The sequence below is a fragment of the Camelus bactrianus genome, chromosome 16 (assembly GCF_048773025.1).
Source record: "Camelus bactrianus isolate YW-2024 breed Bactrian camel chromosome 16, ASM4877302v1, whole genome shotgun sequence".
In the NCBI taxonomy this organism is placed as follows: domain Eukaryota; kingdom Metazoa; phylum Chordata; class Mammalia; order Artiodactyla; family Camelidae; genus Camelus; species Camelus bactrianus.
This window is the reverse complement of record NC_133554.1, coordinates 41930503-41951752: the sequence shown is the minus strand read 5'-3', so window position 1 is coordinate 41951752 and position 21250 is coordinate 41930503. Positions and strand designations below refer to the sequence as shown.

Below are 21250 nucleotides of genomic sequence, written 5' to 3'. Positions count from 1 at the left end.
CATATAAAAGAGGGATAAACACAGCAAAGCTTCCAGCCCTGCCTTTTACCCTCAACCGTTCTGGTAACATCCAAGACCCCTCTGCAGAACTAGGGGGCTCTATGGAGCAAATTTGAAAAACACTGATTGAGATGATTCTGAAGGCCCCTCTGAGTCCCAGGTGCTCTGATTCTGTCCTTTCTGTGCTTCTTTCAAACCATAAGCTCTAAGAACTGGAGATGAGAGAGAACTACAGTTTCCTACTTGCCCATCAGTGGCAGGTAGATAGCTGGGGAAGGAAGTGGGTACCCACAAGCCCCACAGAGACAAGTAGAAGACAAGGTCATTTTCAGAGATCAGTAGCCCAGGCCTTAGAGAGTCAGAATTGTGCCAGGGTCACAGAGTTCCTGGGCCTGACACTTTGTTGATGGTTGGGGACCTGAGCATAGGTTTCTCCCACCAACTTCCCCAAGAGGAAAAAAGATTTGTAACTTTCAACCCATGAGAGGCATGTCAAAAGTATTTGGAATTAACTCTATAAATTGTGAAGCCTGTGTTATAGGTCCCTTTTTATTCCTGATGACAATTTTTTTAAATGAACATTTTTTTTTATCAAGCTAGAAAATTCAAAGAAAGAAGAACTAGGAGCACAAGGAGAAGGTGGGCAACAGAAACAATGCAAGCCCTGAGGCCCTGAGGTGGTCAGGACAGTGGACAGAGGCAAGGGACCCTACTCACCAAGCACTCCAACCTGTGAGTTTGGGCATCTCGGGCTGGGCATGGGAAGAAGATGGCACTGACAGCTCTAATCCTTCATCTGTTGCCACTGGCCTGGACCGAGTCCTCAGGCATGAGCATCTTGTGAAGCCTGGAGCTTCAAGGACTGCATTTCTATGCAAAAACCTGACATTTTCCTGGCTTTGGCCTCTGAGGTGCCTGTGATTCACCAGCCACACAAAGAGATCTGTGTTGTCCCTGGTTCTCCCTTCCCCACGCCATCCCCCACACTCCCCCAGACAAACTAAACAATAACATCTAAGAAATAATATTTGCCAAGATCATTTATGACCCGAATTTCTGCCCTGAGAAGAACAGCCTGCCTAGTTGGAAGCAAATACTCAAGTCCTTCTGGGAAGGCACAGAAACAGTCGGTAGGTTCAGCTTCTCACTGTGGCCAGGGTCCGGTCTCCAGGGCTGTGTGTAAAGGGCCTTTACTCTTCAGAGACATTTGCATTTCAGCAGCTAGGTAACAGACATTTTTTCAACTCATCCTAAGCATAGGCCCACACGCCTTTATCCTCCAGGTGTATGCACAGCACACACATAGATGTAACAGAAGCCAGGAACACACCCCACCCCCACCCAACACACACACTCACACATATGTGCACTCCTTGAGGCATGCACACAGGCTCAAGTATACGTACAGGTGCACAGGTACACACATCCCAACATAGATATACAACAGCATAGAGGTAGCTAACCTGTTTCTCCCAAGTTATGCACCAGGATGCTGACTGTCTGCTTGACATCTATTTCTCCTTGTTTGAGGTTTCCTGAGCATGTCAAATCTAACATGTCTCAGGCTACAACTTACCTTCTCTGTAAATCTGCTTCTCCATCAGTCTGCCCCAGCTCCAGATAGTCACTCACTCGTACATCCTCCAGATATTTACTGAGTAGCTCCTATTTGCCAGATTCTGTGCTAGGTACTAGGGAACAGGAGGAAACAAAACAGAGTCCATCTTCTGTTGCCAACCATCTGGCAGGGGAAACAGACAATTAACAACAATGCAATATATTCTTGTGGTGATAAATTCACAGGGAAAAAAAAAACAATGCAGATTAAGGGAGTGGAGAGTGACAGAGGGTTCTATTTTAAATCAGGTAATCAGAGAAGGATCTTGAAAGAAGGGAGGGAATGGGCCCTGAGGGTATCCAGGAGGACATTCCTAGCAGAGGGAACAGCACATACAAAGTCCCTGAGGCTAGAGTGTGCTTGGAAAGTTCAGGAGAAAGCAGAGGCCAGAGTGGAGCCAGCAATGGGAGAACAGTGGGAGCTGAGGGCAGACAGAGCCAGGGGCGATTGGGTAGGGTCTGATAAGAATTTTGGATTTGGTTTTAAGGGTGATAGGAGGGTTTTGAGTGGGAGGGTGGGGAGATGGGATCAGATTTGCTAAAGGAACTCTGGGGGTTGTGTGGAAAGTTGAGGGGCAAAAGTGGAAGTGAGAAGCCAGTGAGCAGGCCACTGCAGGGCTACCCCAGAGGGATGTTAGTGGCTGGGACTAGGGTGACTGCAATGGAGATAGTGAGAATGACTGGATTTAGGATATTTTTTTTTGAAGGTAGAGACAGCAGGATTTGCAGCCAGGTTGGCTGTGGAATATGAAGAATAGAATCAAAGATGACTCCTAAGTTTTTGGCCTGAGCAACCAGGTACCCTTTATCAAGATGGCAAACACTGGGCATGAACAGATTTGTAGGAGGGATCGTAAGAACTCAGTATTGAGACTTATAAGTTTGAGGGACCTATTAGACATTCAAGTGGAGGTGTTAGGAGAATGAGTTTAGAGATCAGAGTATCAATAGTATTTACAGCCATGGGACTGGATGAGATCATGTAGGGAGTGATTATAGAGGAGAGCCAATGTGAAAGAGGTCCAGTGTGAACGATGAAGAAATGGGGAAAGATCCAGAAAATGTGCCTTCATACTTGAGATTCCCAAGCTGGAAAACTGGGACACATCCTAGACATGCCCTTCCCCATCATCATGATCCAGTCCAACCCATCCCCCATCCTGCCAATTCTACCCCCAGATACACCTGGAACTTCTTTCCATCTACACCTCTATCATCTGGTCCAGGCCTTCATCATCGCTCACCTTGACCACTGCCACACTCTCCCAGCTGACCTCCCCGCATCCACTCTGCCCCGTCCAATCTGCCCTCCCCACAACAACTAGTGATCTTTTAAAAATGCAAATTATTTCATGTCAATCTCCAGCTTAAAAGCCTTGAATAACTTCCCAATTCATTTAGTATTAATCCAAAATTATTAACATGGTTTACAGGCCCCTGTGTGATCTTTCACTTGCTAACCTCACTTCCTGCAACTCTCCCCTAATACCTTACACTTCAGCCTTCTCCAGCAGTGGCAGGGTCTCCGTTCCTCAAAAAAACCACATAAAACACTTAGTACGAAGCTTGGCACATCATGGGCACTCAATAAATGTAAGCTATCATGATTACGCTACCTCTGAGCCTTCACAGATGCTGTTTCCTGTTTGGGATGCCCCTCCCTTTACTCTTCTGACTAACTCCTACCCCTCCTTCAAGTCTGTATTAGTTTTCTTTTTTTGTTTTGTTTTGTTTTGGGGTTTTTTTTGAGAGGGTAATTAGGTTTACTTATTTATTTTAATGGAGGTACTGGGGATTGAACCCAGGACCTTGTGCATGCTAAGCACGCACTCTACCATTCAGCTATACCCTCCCCCTCTTGCATTAGTTTTCTATTGCTGCATAACAAACTACTACAAACTAAGTGGCTAACAACATAAATTTTATCTCAGTTTCCAAGGCTCAGGAGACAGGCACATTTTGCTTGGGTCCTCCACTCAGGGTCTCACAAGGCTAAAATCAAAGCAGGGCTGCATCCTCCTCTGAAAGCTAGACTAGGGAAAGAGCCACTTCCAAGATCCCTTAAGTTGTTGGTAGAATTTGCTTCCTTGCAGCTGTAGGACTGGAGCCCCCATTTTCTTGCTAGCTGTCAATCAGGGACCATTCTCAGCTACTAGAGGCCTCGCTCAGGTCCTTGCCTGTGGCTTTATCCACAAGCTCTCCCCGCATGACAGTTTACCCCTTCTGGGCCAGCAGCCAAATTTCTCTCAGGCTTCAGAGCTCTTCCTACAGCAAGGGCCCTTTGAACCGACCCACCCAGAATCTCCCTTTTGATGAACTCAAAGTCAACTCATTGGAGACCTTAGTTGCATCTGCAAAATCCTTCACCTTTGTCAGCTAACCTAATCACAGGAGTGAAATCCATAGTACTTGCAATCCCATCCACATCCAAGGCAGGGCAGGGTGCGGGAGAGGGGAGTGATATAGGAGGGCATGTACATCAGGGGTTGGGGATCTTAGGGACCACCTTGGAATTCTGCTTGCCACAAAGTCTCAGCCTAAAATCATGTCCACAAGGAGACCTTCCCCAACCTCACATTTAAAATAGGTCCCATCTTATATTCTTTCACATTATCCTGCAAGTTTATTTCATGGCACTTATCATAGATGGTAACTGTAAACTTAGTTGTTTGTTTGTTTGATGCACCTATTTATGTGTTTGATTCTCTCCTCTTCACCCTCTGAGCTCCACAAGAGCAGAGAGCAGGAATATTGGTTAAGAACCAGGCTAGAACCCAGATCTCTGTCTCTCTTTGCTGACTTTGCTGCTCCATTTGTTTTCCTCTCTGAGAAACAGAAGAGGCTAAAATTACATGAGGGCAAGGGACAGAAGCCATTTCCCTCTGGGCCTCTGGTTCATCATCTGTTAAATGGGAATAATTATACTTCTTGTCAATACACCTGTTGTTCCCGAAGCTTTGGTGAGTAAATACAGGGGAAATGACTGCAGTGGCGGAATCGCCTACCTGCTACAACAGGACCCCAGACTGAAGGAGACCACTGAAGGAATCTGAAGGTGGGCAGGGCAGATGGACCTAGAATATGTGGGTTCACCTTGTCATCCTCCGCAGGTGGGGCCCAGGCGTGGGTTGCCATGGATACCGTGTCCCTGGAGCATCAGATCCAGAGTGTGCAACGCCACATCAGCTTCCTGAAAAAAGAGCAGATGGCCTTGTTGCGAGACCTGCACCTGGAAATCCTGAGGCTGCAGAAACGCTGCTCAGGTGAGGCCGGGATGGATGGGAAGGATGGGGAAGGGGCAACTGTCATCATCATTAGCACATCTCTGACGGCGTGCCCATGATGAGCCTCTCTGAGCCTCCCAACAGGCAGGTGTTTATCACCCCTTTTTCTTGGTGAGGAAACTGAGTCTTGGGGAAATGAAATACAAGTTTCAGGGCAAAGGGCTCTGGTTCAGCAGCAGAGGGACACTTGGGAACCATTTCTGGGGATTCCTGTCCTTTTCTGCTAAATGTTCATCAGGCAGCTCCTAGCTTTAAGAAGCCCTCAGTCTAAGGGGAAGACACAGCAACAGGTAATATAAAGACACACAAAAAATAAAGAGGGCTGACATCATGTCCAGCTTGAGGCGTGGGTGATGGAGGAGGGGACCAGGCATCCCACGCTTGCCAGAGGTGGGAGCATTTCCACTCCCTGAGCACTGAGTAAGATTTAGACCTACAGATATTACAGGGCAATGAGGGTGGAGAAAGCTTTCCAAATGATAGGAACAGAATGGCAACATTCAGAAGGTAGGAAGCTAAAAGCTCATGAAAAATTCTATTTGACTGGATAACGCTGGTGGGAAACGGCTGGAGCCAGACCATGGAAGACCTTGACCAATATCAGGACAGCTGAGAAGTCTGGCCTGTCCTCAGTGGGTAGTGGGGCCCACTGATAGGTTTTGAGCAGCATTGTGCTAAATTAAGAAACTCTATCTGGCAGTTGTATGGCAGATGAATTGGTAGGAGAGGGAAGCAGGGAGACTAGTGACAGGTCTGGGGAGAAATGAAGGCAGATGGAAAAGGGAGGACCAGTGGAAGGCAGACTGAAGGAAAGTACCTGGCAACCAATTGGATCTGTAAGTAGGACAGAGAGAAGCCCCAAGGATGATGTAAATCACATGTCTGATCTCCACTCTTGGACCTCAGGCCTCTGCTGTGTGGCCCTCTCAGAGGCTTAGCTCTGGCCCAAATACTTACCCAGGCCGAGCCTCAGTGTAGGCTTTAGAGCCAATGATTCATTCAATGTCTCAGCTGAAATGGCTCAACTCCTTCATTGTACAAGTAGGTAAACTGAGGCCCAGAGAGAGAGAGAGAGTCATAATGTTAGCATCACATCCAGGATTAGAATCCAGATCACCACACTCCCCTTTGCACATGTGTATTCTCTCCCCAGTATGCTCAGATTGCTGCCTCTCTTCCATCCCCTGTTCATGGAATTCTCCCCATTCCCCAGAGAAAAACTGAGTTTTCTGAGGCCACTCAGAGGGTTTGAGTGACCTGCCTGGCTTCTCACTCTATAGCACAAGATGCTGGCAGTCCTGGCTCTCAGCCCTCTCTGGCTCCATACACAAGTTCAGCTGCCACATTCCAAGGCCAGGCTCCCTGCCATCTTCCCCAGAGCCTGGCTGGCAGCAGAGGCCAGCCGGGGCAGGGGGGTGGGCAGGGATGGCCCATACCGACTCACCCCTGCCTGATGCCACTTCATTGCAACAACAACATTAAAGGGAAATTGAGACGAGTGAACTCTAAGGCCCTATATCTCTTCCTCTAATTTCTTTTTGCTTCACCTGAATTCTGAAGACCTGGGTCCTTCCACTCAGGACACAGGCTAGGATCCCAAGAAAGTGTAAGAAGCAGGAGCACAGGGCCCTTGGCTCTCACCACCTTTCTCAGACTGATCTGGGCCTGCAGCCTCTTGGTTATTGATTAAGGAGATAAAAATAACTCTGGGCTGGCCTGGAACAGCCTCTCTTGGGGCTAAAATGACTGAATAAGGCCCTGTCTCCAAGGGGTGGGGGAGTGAGGAGGAAAAGAGAGCAGAACAAAGGAGAAGATTTTTTTTTTAAATCAATGAAAAAGAATATGTGTGTGTATATATTATATGACTGAATCACTATGCTGTACACCAGAAACTAACACAGCATTGAAAATCAACTATATGTCAATTTAAAAAAACAAGGAGGGTGGATATAGCTCAGTGGTAGAGTGCATGCTTAGCATGCATGAGGTCCTGGGTTCAATTAAAATGAATACATAAATAAATAAACCTAATTACTTCCCCACCAAACAAACAAAAAAGAGAGAGAAATTAAAGAGGGACCCAAAGGCTGGGAAGGGGATGAGAAAGGGGAAGGGTAGGTATAGAAAACAAGGGGACAGGGCTTCAGGAGGAGCCTGCCAGCAAAGGGGTGACAATTCAAAATGAAAGGCTTAAAAGGTGGGTGGCTGTGTTCTGGTTGGGGAGGTGGCTGGGATGAAAACAAGAGCTGCCTACACGTGTTCAGCACTGAATCAACCCTAGACAGAGCCCTTACTTATTTTCTCTCATTTAATCTTAGCAACAACCCCTTGTGAGGCAAATGCAACCTTGTTCCCATTTCACAAATGAGATGCTGAGGCTCAGAGAGGTGCTGTCACTGGCCCAAGGTCACACAGTGTATCTGACCTGACAGCATACTCATCTAAACTATGGGGACTCTGGCCAGAATATGGGCAGGGAGATTTGATGGACGGAGGAGTGGAGCCTAGCTAGGACTGTGTGTCCCCCACCAGCCCCCAACTCCTGGGGTTAAGGGCTAAGGAGAAACAAGCCTATAGGCAGTTAGTGACAGAGCCAAAGTCCCTTTGGCTACATCCCCCAATTGAGTCAAGGGCCCCTTGGGCTACATCACAGGGCCTTGGAGGAGGGGCCAAGTTGGCCCCAGGAAGCCCTGTTGGGTAGAGGCATCAGAGTCCTCCCAGGGGCCCCAGGGAAGAGGTTCAGGCTCCGGTCACAGCAAAAGGCCCAGGCACTCTGGGCTTTCTGTCTCCTGGCAACAGTTGGTCTCCCCAAGGAAGGCACCTCCAGCAAAGCCCCAAGTCTCCAGAAGAGCCCGGTGAGGGCAGTGAGGAGGGGCGGGCAGAGGGACCACAGGTGAGTCTCTCTCTGTTGGTGCTACTGGGCAGTGGACCCAGAGATCTGCTACCTTCCCCCACCCCAGGTTCACACCCTCTCCCTTTGGGCCCCAGACTGCATCCCTGCAGGTACACACAGGTGCTCCTGAGCAGGTACCCTCTGGCATAGGCAGCTGTGGCTCCTGGGCTCCTTCCTTGCCCTCTCCCAGCCCTTGAGCCACATTGGAGTTGGGGGAATGGGGTTGGAAAAATGATCAAATCCAGCTGGCTGAGGGGTGGGGCTCTAAAGGGTGGGGTCCCGGAGGGTGGGCAGGCAGAGGGTGGGGACAGGGCTGCCAGCACAGGAGGAAACTGCTCCTGCCCCAGTGCCCTTGGCAGACCCCTTGGCTGCCCCACCCCACCCCCTCAGCGCCAAGCCGAGAGCCTTACAGGCTTGGCTGCACCAGGTGGCGCTGTCCTCCTTGAAGCCCCTCTCCCTGCCCTGTAGAATGCAGCAGAACCAGGGTTTAGAAAGGGACAGAGCTGCACTTACCTGACAGGGGAGATACTATGATCACAAAGTAAATCTTATCCATTTTACTCCAGATGTGCTATTTCCCCAAATGTGGGAAACCTGACTGCATAATGTGTGGTAGTGGGGGATGGTGGTTAACATCTTCCCCTGGAAAAAAAAACAAAAAACAAAAAAGAAAGGGACAGGGCTGTTATTCAGAAAAGAGCACAGGCACAGAAGTACTGCCTGTGGAAACAGTGAAATGCACATGTCCTATCAGTAAATAGCCATCTCCCTGAATCCTCCTTTAGTGCCCCCAAGCAGCCCAGGACACGCCAGACTTCCCAGATCCATCAACTAAATAACAGAAGGGTCTGTGCCCTGGGCCCCCAAAGCAAACCAGGCTCCCCAGTCCTACACGGGTTGAACTAACCTCCAAATCCAGGCCACAGAGCTTACACTGGAAAGATCTCTGGGCTTTGAATCAGGCAGATCAGGCTCAGGCTGTCTCTGACACCTCCTTTCGTCTCTTCCCCTCTCTGGGCTGCAGTAAAGCAGGTATGGGGGGTGGTTTAGACAGTTTCTAAGGATCCTTATTGCCACTTTTACTGGCCTGTGATTGCCTGATTTCACACATATACTCTCTCACTCTCTCTCTCTCTGTCTCTAATCTACACAGAATTGCCTTTTCTTATCTCTCCCTGCAGAATTGACCCATGACCTGGAGATAAGAGAGGCCCAATCTCACCAGCAAGGTAAGAGGACAACTGGTGGGGAAGCACCCACAGGTCACCTTTTCCCCACCACTTAGCAGGACCCAAGCCTTCTCCATACCTAGCCCTGACTTGGGGCAGGCACTCCTCAGCTTGTTGAGTGAGTACAGGATATCAGCCCCACTTGCCCACTCAGCTGGGTGACCTTGTGCAGTGAACAACCTGTGCCACCATACATAGTGCCCTGTATCCATGTCTCTGTCCAAAGTGGGAAAATGAAAGCAGGAAGATGGTGTCCAGAAAGTCCATGTGGTTGACTTCATTCCTTTCTGTGGCCCACCTCCCCAGTACTTCTTATCCTTCTCATGGTCACTGTGAGTGTCAAGATGCAACAAGATGGCACTATGGGGTCCTTGACTCCAAGGAACTTAGCCTAGAGGAGAAGAAAAGAGCCACGTGCACATAAGCAAATTCTTCATTTTACAAAAGCATGACTTCTTGCCATTGTAACAATTCTACTAAAGCATTTGTTTACAGATTATTACTTCACCCATAAAATGGGGAGTGGGGTGGGGAGATGGTGTTCAATGGGTAGAGGGTTTCAGTTTTGCAAGATGAAAAATTTCTAGAGATCTGTTGCACAAAAATGAGTTTATTGACACTACCGTACACTTAACACTTGTTAAGATGGTAAATTTGGTTATTTGGCTTCTTGCCATAATTAATTTTTTCAAATCAGGGGGTTGCATGGTTGAGATCTTAATCTCCAGATTATACAATCTCTCAAAACTAGGACTGGGTATTACCCATTGTCTCCCAGTGCAAGACATGTTACCTGACATGGAGAGGGACTCTGGAAATGCTTGAAGTAAAATGAATCACAAAAATAGTCTTTCTTGGTCAGGAGTGTTTTAAGAAAGGACTCCCGGATACTGATGTGCTGCTTATAATCAACAGCTACATGACCAAGAGCTAGGCATGGGAAAGGCTGGAAGTTTAAGGTTAAGGTAAAATGTTAGGAGCCCTGCAAATTGCTTTGTATTTTCATGCATAAAGATCCTTATGGACTTGGACCTAATACTGCCCACTTCTTTAAGTGGTGATCATGGGCAACCTCTTGGTGCCTAGGTGCTTGGAGGAGGGGGACACACACCCCAGACCCCAGGCCAGAAGCATTCTGTGACAATAGTAGCTTTTATTCCACCTACTGTTCTTCCTCTGAAAGGGTTTTTGGGGTCATTTGGGCTCAAGGTACTACCCCAGTGTCCTGGATTTTATCTTCTCTCTCAGTGGGCTTAAGAGCTCTCTTTCTTTGTCCTCTTTTTCTTTTCATATCCTTTCCAGAGTCACCTTTTACCTACCCTTTGCCACCTTTGTGCTACCGGTGTCCCCATACTCACTCACATGTGCCAATCCTGGGATACGATCCCTGCTGAAATGGAGCGTATGATCCAGGAGGCAGAGGTCCTCAGCTCTGGGGGTACATTAGAATCACCAGGGAAAGAAAAAAAGTTGAAAAAAGAAAGAAAAATAAAATCACCAGGGAAGATTTAAGAAGTACCAGTTCCCAGGTCCAATCCCAGAGAGTCTGATTTAGTTGGTCTTCGGTACGGTCTAGGAACTATTTTTTAAAGTTCTCTTGGTGATTTCAATGTACATCCAGGGTTGAAACCCAAGGCAGTGGGCAAAGGCAAACAATAAACAATTAAAAAGAAAAAAAAAATCACAAAATGTAATAAATGCTCTCTCTGTGAAAGAAACTAGGTTCACAGCACACTGACTCCCCTTTCCTCCCCACACTTCCAGTTTTCAGTCCTTTGTTATTGTATGTCTCTCCTGCCACAAGGCTTTTGCACAAGTCCTACCCTCTGTCCAAAGCACCCTTCTCTACCCTGTCCACTACTTAACTCCTACTCATCTGTTAGATCCTTACCCAAGTCTCTCCTCTGCTGAGAAGCCTCCCCTGATTAGGTCAGTCTCTTGTTACAGTGTCCTATTGGCACGTGTCACAGATGCAGCCTCACATTCTTTATTATGTACCATACCTCTCCCACTATGTTGCTGTGAGCTTTGGGAGAAATGTTTTAGTATCCACCGTACCCACAATGCCTAACACAGTGCACATAGGGCTCAACAGCAACAACAACAAAAAGTCGTAGAGTGAATAAATCGTCAAGGAAGGCTTCGCACTGAAGAGTTAGAGAAGTGGCCAAGCAGAGAGTAGGACAGGCGCCAGGGCCCCAGGAGGGAAAAGACGGGCCGCGTAGCCGGCGCGTGGGGAGTGAGGGCGGGCGCAGCAAGCAGGACACGCAGTCGAGGAGGTGCGGGGCTTTGCCCCGAGGATCCGAGAGCTTTGCAGGTCCGGCCAGGCGGGGGGACCCTCACTCTCCCCGCCTCTCCCCTTCCCAGAGTTGGAGTCCCGGGAGCTGGAGAGCAAGTGCCGCGCGCTGGAGTCGCAGTTGGCGGCGCGGGCGGCGGCCAACGCGGAGCTGCGGCGGGAGGTGGCGCAGCGCGAGGCGCTGGTGTCGGCGCTGCGCTGCAGCCTGCGCGCGGAGGAGCGCCGCTTCCTGGAGGAGCTGCGTCGCCGCAGCCACCGCGCCACCGTGCTGGGCACCGAGCTGCAGAAGCACACCGAGGCGGCCGCCTACCTCTCCTGCCAGCTGCACGCGGCGCGCCAGAAACTGCAGACTCCGCGACCAGGGCCTGGCGCTGCCGCCGCCGCCGAGCCCCGGATCCGCCGGCGTGCACAGCGAGCCCGCCGCCCGCCTGCAGCCGAGGCCGCCGCCAAGGGCCCGGGCCGGGACTGGGCCGCCTGGGAGCGCGCGGCCGGCGCCCCGGACGACCCCGACGCCATGCCCGACCCCGCGCTCTTCCTCTACGCCCGGAGGCCCCCGCGGCCCAGCGGCCGCAGCCCGCGCCAGCCGCCTCCCCAGGAGCCCCCGGACCAAGCCGACCCTACGGCCGCGCCCAGCCCTCCCAGTGCGCCCGCGGACCCCGAGTAGGTGCGGGGTCGGCGGGGCGGAAAGCGGGGGAAGACCGGCCCGGCCCCGGGCTTGGAACACAGCTCGGGCCGCCCAGGCGGGTCCCGGGGTCCAAGGGACCAGGCCCCTCCCCGGGGGGGGGGGGGCGGAGGCGACCTCTGCTCCTTCATCCCTTCCAGCCGCCCCCTCCTTTTATATTTCCCGACGTGGCCGAAGCTTCGAGTTCTCCCCTTCCGCCGCCGAGGAGCTCCTCCGCGGGGCCCAGCGAATGCACGGTTTTTCAGGGAGAGGACTCGCAGTACTGATCCTTTTCAGGTCCCCACCCTGCCACTGGGAGGGGAAGGGGCGAGGGTCACGCCCTACCCCGGGGAAGCCGACAATCGTTTGGCAGGAGGGGGAAGGCTGGACTGGCCTACGGAAAGAAACCAGAGTGGCGCTTAGCATCCTTAGGCCTTCCAGCTTCCCGCTGCGGCCTCCCTCAGCCCCGCACGGCTGCCCTTCCCGCCGAGCCTTCCTCCGAGGGAAGGCTCAGGCTGGGGACTAGAGGCTGGACCATTTCCTCGGAAGCCGCTTCTTTCCCCCATCCCACTGATAGGTCCTTACTGGTGTGCACGGAACACTTTAGAAGACGCCTCCTCCAGAGCCTCTGGTGGGGAAAGTGTGGACTGACGAAAGTTTGAATTTCTAGAGGTTAGCACCCATAGACCCTTGGAGAGGGTTATAGAATGGGTTTGGTGGCAGATCCTGGTCTAGAGCTGTCTCCAGCTCAGTTCTTCCCCAGGATGCCGACCTAGATATTTAGACTCCTGGGACACTCCGGAGTCGGACTGCCAGGTCAGGCTTATGGAAAGGCAGAAACTGCCTTCAGGAGGTAGCTGGGAATTTGAAGGCTGCCCTGGGAGTTTTCCTAGGTCTGTTTATTGGTGCTAATTTTGCCCAGCTTCCTAATTAGCTGGCTGCACCCAGAGGCGGGAAGAAGGGCCCGGCTTCTTGGAAGTGGCGGTTGTTGATAGAGAGTTGAGTTTGCTCTCTATCAAACTCAACTCTGGGGACGGTGGGAACCCACGTTAGACCCCCAATCCTATCAGACCTGACAGTGGCGGGGTGCTCAGTGCCCTCTGTCTAGGTTGGCGAGGGTTGAAATGAAGAGGGCCACCCCACCTCCTAACGCGTTTCTCCCTAGCTCCCCCTCACGACCAGAGGCAGGAAGTTCAACTTCGGACTCTAGCCTAGAAAGACAAACCCCTAGAAGCCTGCCGCCTCATGCCATCCCTCCTCTGTCGGTCCTGCATCAAGTCCTAAGTGCCTGTGAGGTCTTCCAGGGGCTGCCGAGGGAGGACATGGGGCAGGGAGAGGCCTTTACCTCACTCCAAAACACCCCATCCTGGCAGGTCCTGACCTTGGCTGAGGCCAAGCCTTCTGTTTGTCACCCAGGGATCCCGGAGGTCTTTAGGGGTGATGAACCCTTTTCCCATCATGGCCCCACGAAGAAGAGGGCGGATAGATACCTAATTTTACCCTCTTTCACTGTGTATGTTAGAGGGAGCAGGAAACTGGCAAGCACACTCCCCACCCACCCAAACATGCAGGGCCCTCCCAGCTGACCGCACCCAGAACCCCTGGGACCACTGAGCAATAACCAGGCCTGGTCTAGGTGTGCAGCCACTGGAAGGCCAGCAGCCAAGGTGTGGGCATCCTTGGGACAGACAGTGCTGTCCAGCTTCACTTGGGCCACAGTAGTGGCCTAGGATCCTTGCTCTGCCTGCTCCCGCCTCTGCCCTCCCCACCCACCCAGTCTCTGTGGTTGTGCCTCTGCCCTCTGTCTCCCCTCAAATGTGGGTGACTCACTCTATCCCTCAACCTATAGCCCTCCCTTTCAGAACGTGTCTGAGTGAGGAAGCCTCTGTCCGTTCTTGGTTGCACTCACTTGAAGGGGCCCAGAGGACTGTGGGAAGGAGGGAAAGGCGGTCTTTCTGGAGGCACCCACCCAGACCCTTATCTTCTGCAACCATACTTTTGGGGTGAACAGGGTGACTTTGTTATGTCAGTTCTTCTAAAGAGATGGTGAAGTACTTTATCCACCCACCCACCCACTAAAAGCCATAGCTATGCCTGCCTGGCCTCCCCCAGCTCTATAGCAATAGCCCTCTTCCCTCTTTCCTCCTGAGTACCTAAGGTGGCTGACTGGGCCCCACCCCCACCCCCCGCAGACCCCATGGATCTTCCGGTGGCCTGCCTGTCTCTCCCTAAGTGACCCTATCAACACCTCCCACCTCCTGGTTCTCTTCCAGCAATCAGAGATGATGACACTTAATTGTTTGTGGGGTGTGCTTGGAGATCCTCCAGATGAAAGGTCCTGAGTGCTGACTTGCTGACTCTCAGCTAAGTTGTTGGGGTCTCTGGGAAAGGAAGTAAGGCAGCCAGCCCTCCCCCAAGCTGGAGGAGGGGCCAAAGCAGATACAGGGTTCCAATTCCCCTTCCCCATGCCTCTCCTGGAAATAATGGACAAGAGACTTTCCTCCTCCCATCTGCCCCTGGGTTTGGAACAGAACCCTCAGTGCAGCAGACTAAGACTGGGAGTCAGCAGCCTGCCCTTGACCTCAGTGCTCCAAAACTCCTCAGCCTTACCCTCAGCTTCTGGCCCTCCCCCTTTCCTGGCATGGGGGCTCCACCCTGCCAAAGGAAAGACCCCTTCCCATGAGCCCCTGAAACCTTTGGGTGACTAGAAGGGAAAGGATTGTTTCTCCTCCCCACCTCTCCCCTCTCCTCTGCTGCAGAATCCCTATGGGGAGAGGGGCGGGTTGACATGGACACTCAGGGGCCCTAGTTGGAGTCAAGAAGGAGAGCTTCAAGTGGCGACCTCTCCAGGTTCCAGAAGCCAGCCAGGGACCCACAGGCAATACAGCATGAGGCTCTCTACCCTGCTCCCCCATATCCCACCCACAGTGGCTGGCAGTTTGGGGAACCAGCCCAGGGCTGAAATGGGGTAGCCCTTCCCCAAACAAGCAGCAGAAGAGAGGCCTCCCTGGTGGAAAAGAAGAAGGCCAAGAGGGGGTGGAGCAGCATCTCCTCATTGTGGGGAGCTGGGGATCTCTCAGCATCCTCTTGCTGAGGTGCCAACCTTGAATGTGGGACATGCAAGGCTGCAGAAGCACCTGGCAGGAGCCCCATGGGCACGGCAGAGGAATTCTGCTCCAAGTTCTCTGTTGGCTGCGCTTTTTAATCCAATGCTTTTCAGAGTGTATTCACTCACCCACAGAAATAGAGCCCTGTGCTTTAGGGGTGACTGTCATATGCCTTATTCTTAATAAAATATCGAAAAACACAAGTCAGACTTTTTCTCTGTGGGCACTCTGTCCCCCACCCGCCCCGCACTCACCCTCCATCCCTGCAGGTCCGTGGAGAGGATGTGGAGGAGACCGAGAATGGTTTGGGAGTTAGCCAGTGGGTTGGGTGAGACTGGGAGCTGATACTCTGGAGTCCCCTCAGTCGCTATTCCTCACATAAGGCACAAGGCTTTCATCTGAGATGTCCTGAGGCTCAGGCTAGCCCTACCCCTCTCTCCCTGCCACCAAAGCGCAAATGAACAAACAAAACCTTGGATCAAAGGCTCCTGGCTATGGTTGGCAGGGATGGATTGGAAGGACTCCATGCCTGAAATTGCACGTTGTTCTGGCCCAGAAGGAATCTGGGATTCTGGGCATCTTTGGCCATGCTGGTTCTCCTTCTCTGACACCCACCTCCATCAGAGAAGAGCCCTAATCTTATCTTCTACTAATGAGGGCTGTCCTGGGACTGCAGTTTGGGAGCTCAGCATACCCAGCACCTTCAAGCTTATACATTTTCAGTGTAGGTCTGTGTTGTGGATGGCTCTAGGAGAAAAAGCAGCAGCTCTGCATTCTAAGGATGCAGGGGATAGATTGGTTTTGCCTGCAACATTTCTTCTGATAATAGGACCCATCACTTCCTTTTGGGCAACAGCCTTCTCCATCTCAGTCCATGTGTTGGGGGAGCTGACCCTGCCCTTGTGACCTAGGTAAGGCAGGTCACACTGATTGGGTTGGAGATGGGCATGTGACTCAGCCTGACTCAATGAGAATCCATGTCAGCACTTTTACTGGAACCATTCATTTAACAGACCAACTTAGGTGCTAGAGATGCAGCAGAGAACCAACCAGGACTATTGAAGGACAAATTCTTAGGTTGCTAAAATGGCAGAATATCAGCCTGGAGATCTAGCAGGACTTTTGCTACCACCAGGAGAGATGGAGGCAGTTCCTGATAATTAGGCTGCCTGGATCTAGCTATACCTGTAGCCCATATACCTTTGCCCTTTTCAGTTGTACAAGCCAATAAGCCCCTCTCCCACTTTTGTTTTTAAATGGTCAGCATTAATTTGTGGGGCTTTTCTACTTTTATTTTTTAACTAAATTTAGATTTGAAGAAAAGTTGTAATAATAATACAGAGTTCTCTCACCCAGCTTCTCCTATGTTAACATCTGAATTTATCATAGTACAATTATCCAAACCAAGAAATGAACATTCGTACATGGCTGTTAACTAAACCACAGACCTTATTTGAATTTCATCAGGTTTTCCACTAGGGTCCTTCCAGGAGCCTATCCAGGGTCCCATTGCATTTAGTTATTTTTCGTTCGTCTCCTCCAATCTGTGACACACTTTTATTTCTTTATTTCTTTTTTTTTTTTATGAGGAGGAGGTAATTTAGTTTATTTATTTATTTGTATTTGGAGGAGGTACTGGGAATTGAACCCAGGACCTCATGCATGTTAAGCATTCACTCTACCACTTGAGCTATACCCTCTCTCCATGACATACTTTTAAAAGCCATTTTGAGTTGGGTTTTAGTGCCTTGCTAACCCCACGAGTCCTGACAATGTCCAAGAGAAAACAGTCAGTGGGGGAGAAACAAGTGGGCCCCAACTAATAATGTACATTGATTAAAATATTTGCAGAGCTCAAGGGAAAGAGTGACCACTTCCAGCTGCCAGGACTAGGAAGCAGTTGAACAGACACAATGGTATCTGAGCTTGATTTTGTAGACCTGGGATGGCTCCCGCCTCTTTTCCCAAGATGCTTCTCCCACAGAAGTTGGCATTGAGAAAAGGTAAGTGACTTGTTCAAGGTCACATAGTGAAGGAGTCAAGAATGGAGATAGACTTGAAGTCACATACAGTTGTCCTTTGGTATCTGTGGGGGATTTGTTCCAAGACCCCTCCACACCCCACCCACCCACACAGATATCAAAATCCAATGCTCAAGTCCCTTATATAAAATGGCATAGTATTTGCATATAACCTATGTACACTCTCCTGTATACTTTAAATCTTCTCTAGATTACTAAACTTTCCTAATACAATGTGAATGCCATGTAAATAGTTGTAAATACAATGTAAATGTTATGTAAATATCTGCAAATACAATGTAAATGCTATATAAATAGTTGCCAGTGTTGCAAATTCAAGTTTTGCTTTTTGGAACTTTCTGGATTTTTTGGTTTTTTAATCCCTGGTTGGTTCAACCTGCATATTGATTCCTACCCAGGTGTGTCCAGATAGAGGAGACAGGCAGGCCCTCACTGTCCCATCTCAGTCCCTTGCTCCAGCTTCTGAGGATCAGGTTTGAGCCCAGGATGAGCTGGGACCAGACCGGTAACTGGCCCAGGAAGTATGGCCCTGGCCTCTGCTTGTTCCTGGCCTTCTGTCTCGCCAGGCAGTTAGGGAAGGGAAGGCCCAGCCCTGGGTAAATATCTACCCAGGACTCTGGGGTTTCATGTTCAAGTCAGAAAAAGGAGAGAAAAAGGGGAAGAGAGAGAGGGATTTGCCTGAGGGTCCTCCCACAGACCCTGGGGTCCCAGCTGGCTGGGCCCAGCCCAGAGTCACAGTGCAGGGCCTTGTGCATGCCAAGCACAAGAAAACTCAGAGATCATTTGTGCAACCTCTTCATTTTATAGATGGGGAGGCTGCGGCCCAGGGAGTCTCGCTGTCACCCCTTCCCTCCTGGCAGTTCTGTCTACACAAATTTAGATTGAAAGAGGTGGAGCATTTACTCTCTTATGGGTTCCTCCAGTCAGGCCATTGATATAGGGGACTCCCTCCTACCATCCAGGGGGTTTGGGTTCCCACTCACCTCTCCTACCCTGGGGAACTCTGAAAAGGAGGGCGGAAATAGGAATGCCCAGCTGAGTGGGTGCATCCACCATAACAATAATTAGGGAGGTGGGAGGCTTTAAGCAGGCTAATTATGTAGGTTATGTAGGTCTCAGCCTTGATAAACTTCCCTTTATACTTATTTAGCATCATTCCCCAGGGGATGTAAAGACGGGGAGTGCCACCCAGACAGCCCCGAGGTTAGGGACTGCGTGCGTGACAGAAGCCTGCTAGGGAAAGGGGAGGGGATCCACAGAAGCCAAGTTGCAGGTTCTCAGGCTGCTGCTGGGACTGCATAGTCACTAGGCCCCTGGACAGACTGGTCACCTGCACCCTGAATGATCAGTAGGCACTCACAGACCCTGACCATGAGGAGGATATAGGAGGAAGGTAGGGCATGGTACAGGCTGGTACCTCTCCAGGGCTCAATCTGGTGGGTCTCAGCCAGGCATCATGGAAATGATCTGAAGCTCTGGATACAAAGGTCAAAGCATACAGTACACAAAAGGAGTATCTGCAAGGAAAGACCAGGTATTGTATATAACAATGGAGGTCGAAGGTGAAACCCTGTGGAAGCCTCAAAAGGACAGCTTGGCTCTGCCTACACTTGGGTCATCCATTCAACCAACTGATGAGCATTAAGCACCTGCGATGCATCAGGCTCTGGGGAGATGCTGGGGATGTCCAGATAAATAAGGTATGGTCCTCGCCTTCAGGAAGTCCCCCAGTCTAGCTGCTATACTCCTCACCTGAGAACCAGACATCCCCATTTGGCCCAGACAGTCTCGGTTTATGCCTATTGTCCCAATGTCATTATAAATAGGGCCAACTTTCACTCTCAAAAGTGTCCTGATTTGCATGATAAATCATACGGTCACCTTAACCACAGCACAACATAGAGGTAATGGTGAAAACAGTTGGGGAAAGTGGTGGAAGTAGTTGCTGTTAAGACTATGGTGAAAAGACATTGGTGGAGGCAGCTTAAAAGTAAGAAATAGTCTGTTTAATATGTGATTGGACCACCAGACTATAGAGAAAGTGGTCAAAGGAGGATGCTTTTTGTGTGTATCTATTTCCCCATCCCCCAGCTTGCTGTTCACAGTGTTAAAACTGAGCTATGCGTCTGGTTTTGAACAGTGGTACCAACATGGAGGGGGCTTCCAACTTCAGCTACACTGGACTGGGTGCAATTCTCCAAATTCCTTGATTTTCATGGATACATACTAAGTACCCATCAGTTTGAGAGACTAGTTAAAAGCATTATGGCACAACAACACGATGGAATATATCCAGCCATAAAATGGAATGAGAAAGCTGTTTGTGTACTGACATGGAACAATCTCCAGAATATATTGGTAAGTAAAAAAAATCAGGGTAAAAAATAGCAGGTACAGTGTGTTACTATTTTGTAACTAAAGGAAAAAAAATATATATATATACACACTGTCTTATATGCAAAGGCTATCTCTAGAAGAATATAAAAGTACTGGTAATCTTGGTGGGAAGAGAAACTCCCTGGGAAGGGAAACTAGGTGGCTGGGGGCAGGTGAGAGATTCATTGTACACCCTTTTATGCTTTTTGAAATTTGAACGATGTGATTATATTCAAAACTCTAAATAAAATTAAAAAGTTTAAAAAGTTAAATAAATGAGTGAATAAACTCCCAGAGTCCCTCCTGTGTCTTCCCATATGATTCCTCTGACTCGCTTATTAAAATCCTTATCCTTCAGAGCTTCAGAGTAGCCTATTCCCAGAAGCCCTCCCTGACTGCCTTCTTGGTAGACTCAGAACAGCCTTCTTTAAGGCTTTTATTCTGCAGCCTTAGACATGAGATTGTTCTGTGCATCTTTCTTCATCTACCAGATTGAAACCTCCTGGTGGGGACTGGGTCTGGTTCATCTCTGATCTTCCTGCTGCACTGAGCTCTTGAAAACTTCACTTAAAGCCTGCGTGAATCACTGAGTGAGTGTTCCACTATCTCCTCCCAACAGGTAGGTGACAGGCTAGACAGGTGTTTTTATTTCAGTGGAGTGAAAGTCAAGTGACTTGCTCAAGGTTACAAAGGGACAAGGTAAAGGTTGTAGGATGCAGATTTCTAATCCAATTCACTTTAGGTTCATGTAACACCCGACTATCCATCTTCCCTGTGGTGGGCTGTAGTCAGGTCTCACTTTTATTTCCAGCCTTCTTGTGCAATAGTCCATACTTAGCTCCCCCTAGTCTAACTCAGTCCTTCTTATTCCCCACACAGTAGACAGAGCATTTTTCACCTCCCTTCCTCCTGCCTTAATGCTTAATTAAAGCCATTCACTGGTTTCCCTTCTCATTACCTGTACTCCAGGACAAAGTCCACTTTCCTTTGCAATTTTTATGAGGTCCTAGGCTCGCCCCAGCCCACCTCTGCAGCTTCAGCTTCCCAATTTCCATTAGTTTCTGGAATAGTCCTTAAGTGCTTCCCAATGGCTTCCTGGGCCTATGCACAGAAGAACCTCCCATTCTCTTCGCTTGGAGAACTTCAGCTCACTGGCAAGACCTAGTAAAATGTCACCTGGGCAGCATTCTCTGACTTCACTTCTCAGTCCCCACTAGGCCCCAAACATCTGAAAACAGGAACTATGGTAAACTGTTAAGGCTGTGGATTCAGCCTGGCCCACTAAATTCTTGCTCTCTGTATGACCTTGGTCTTAGCTTCCTCCTTTCTAAAATGGGGATAATGTATCAGCCCGGACGTGAGGACTCATTTGGTGGGAGGTGTCGAGGCTGCTGGCAGAGAGGTGCCCGTTTTGGCTCAGGACAAAGTTTGGTGGGTCCACCTCTGACACTTCATCCCTATTAGCCACCCGCCACCACCGCCCCTCCCCCCACCACTTCCCCACCTTGACCATGACCCAGGCTACTCTCCACCACCTCCTCAAGAGCCAGACGCACCCCAGCCCCAGCCATTCGTAGGGAAACCGCAAGCTAGGTTAGGAGGGCACTGGGGGTCAAGGCAACGGATTGGAGACCGCGTGGTAATTTGGCAGATTTGCAATAGAAGCCAATGGGGGAAGGGACGGTAAGCAATAGGAGTCCTAGACGAGTCTCCACCCAAGGTCAAGGCGCCCGCCCGACGGGCGG

General features: G+C 50.1%; 1 protein-coding gene across 1 annotated transcript; it reads left to right on the top strand.

Annotated features, from left to right (window-relative positions):
• Positions 1-4726: 4726 nt before the first annotated feature.
• On the top strand, positions 4727-20930 carry CCDC92B (coiled-coil domain containing 92B). The gene is made up of 3 exons (XM_074343252.1): positions 4727-4880; positions 8976-9023; positions 11391-20930. The coding sequence occupies exons 1-3, from the start codon at positions 4751-4753 to the stop codon at positions 11981-11983; spliced, it is 771 nt and encodes a 256-aa protein (XP_074199353.1). The 5' UTR covers positions 4727-4750; the 3' UTR covers positions 11984-20930.
• The last annotated feature ends 320 nt before the right edge of the window (positions 20931-21250 follow it).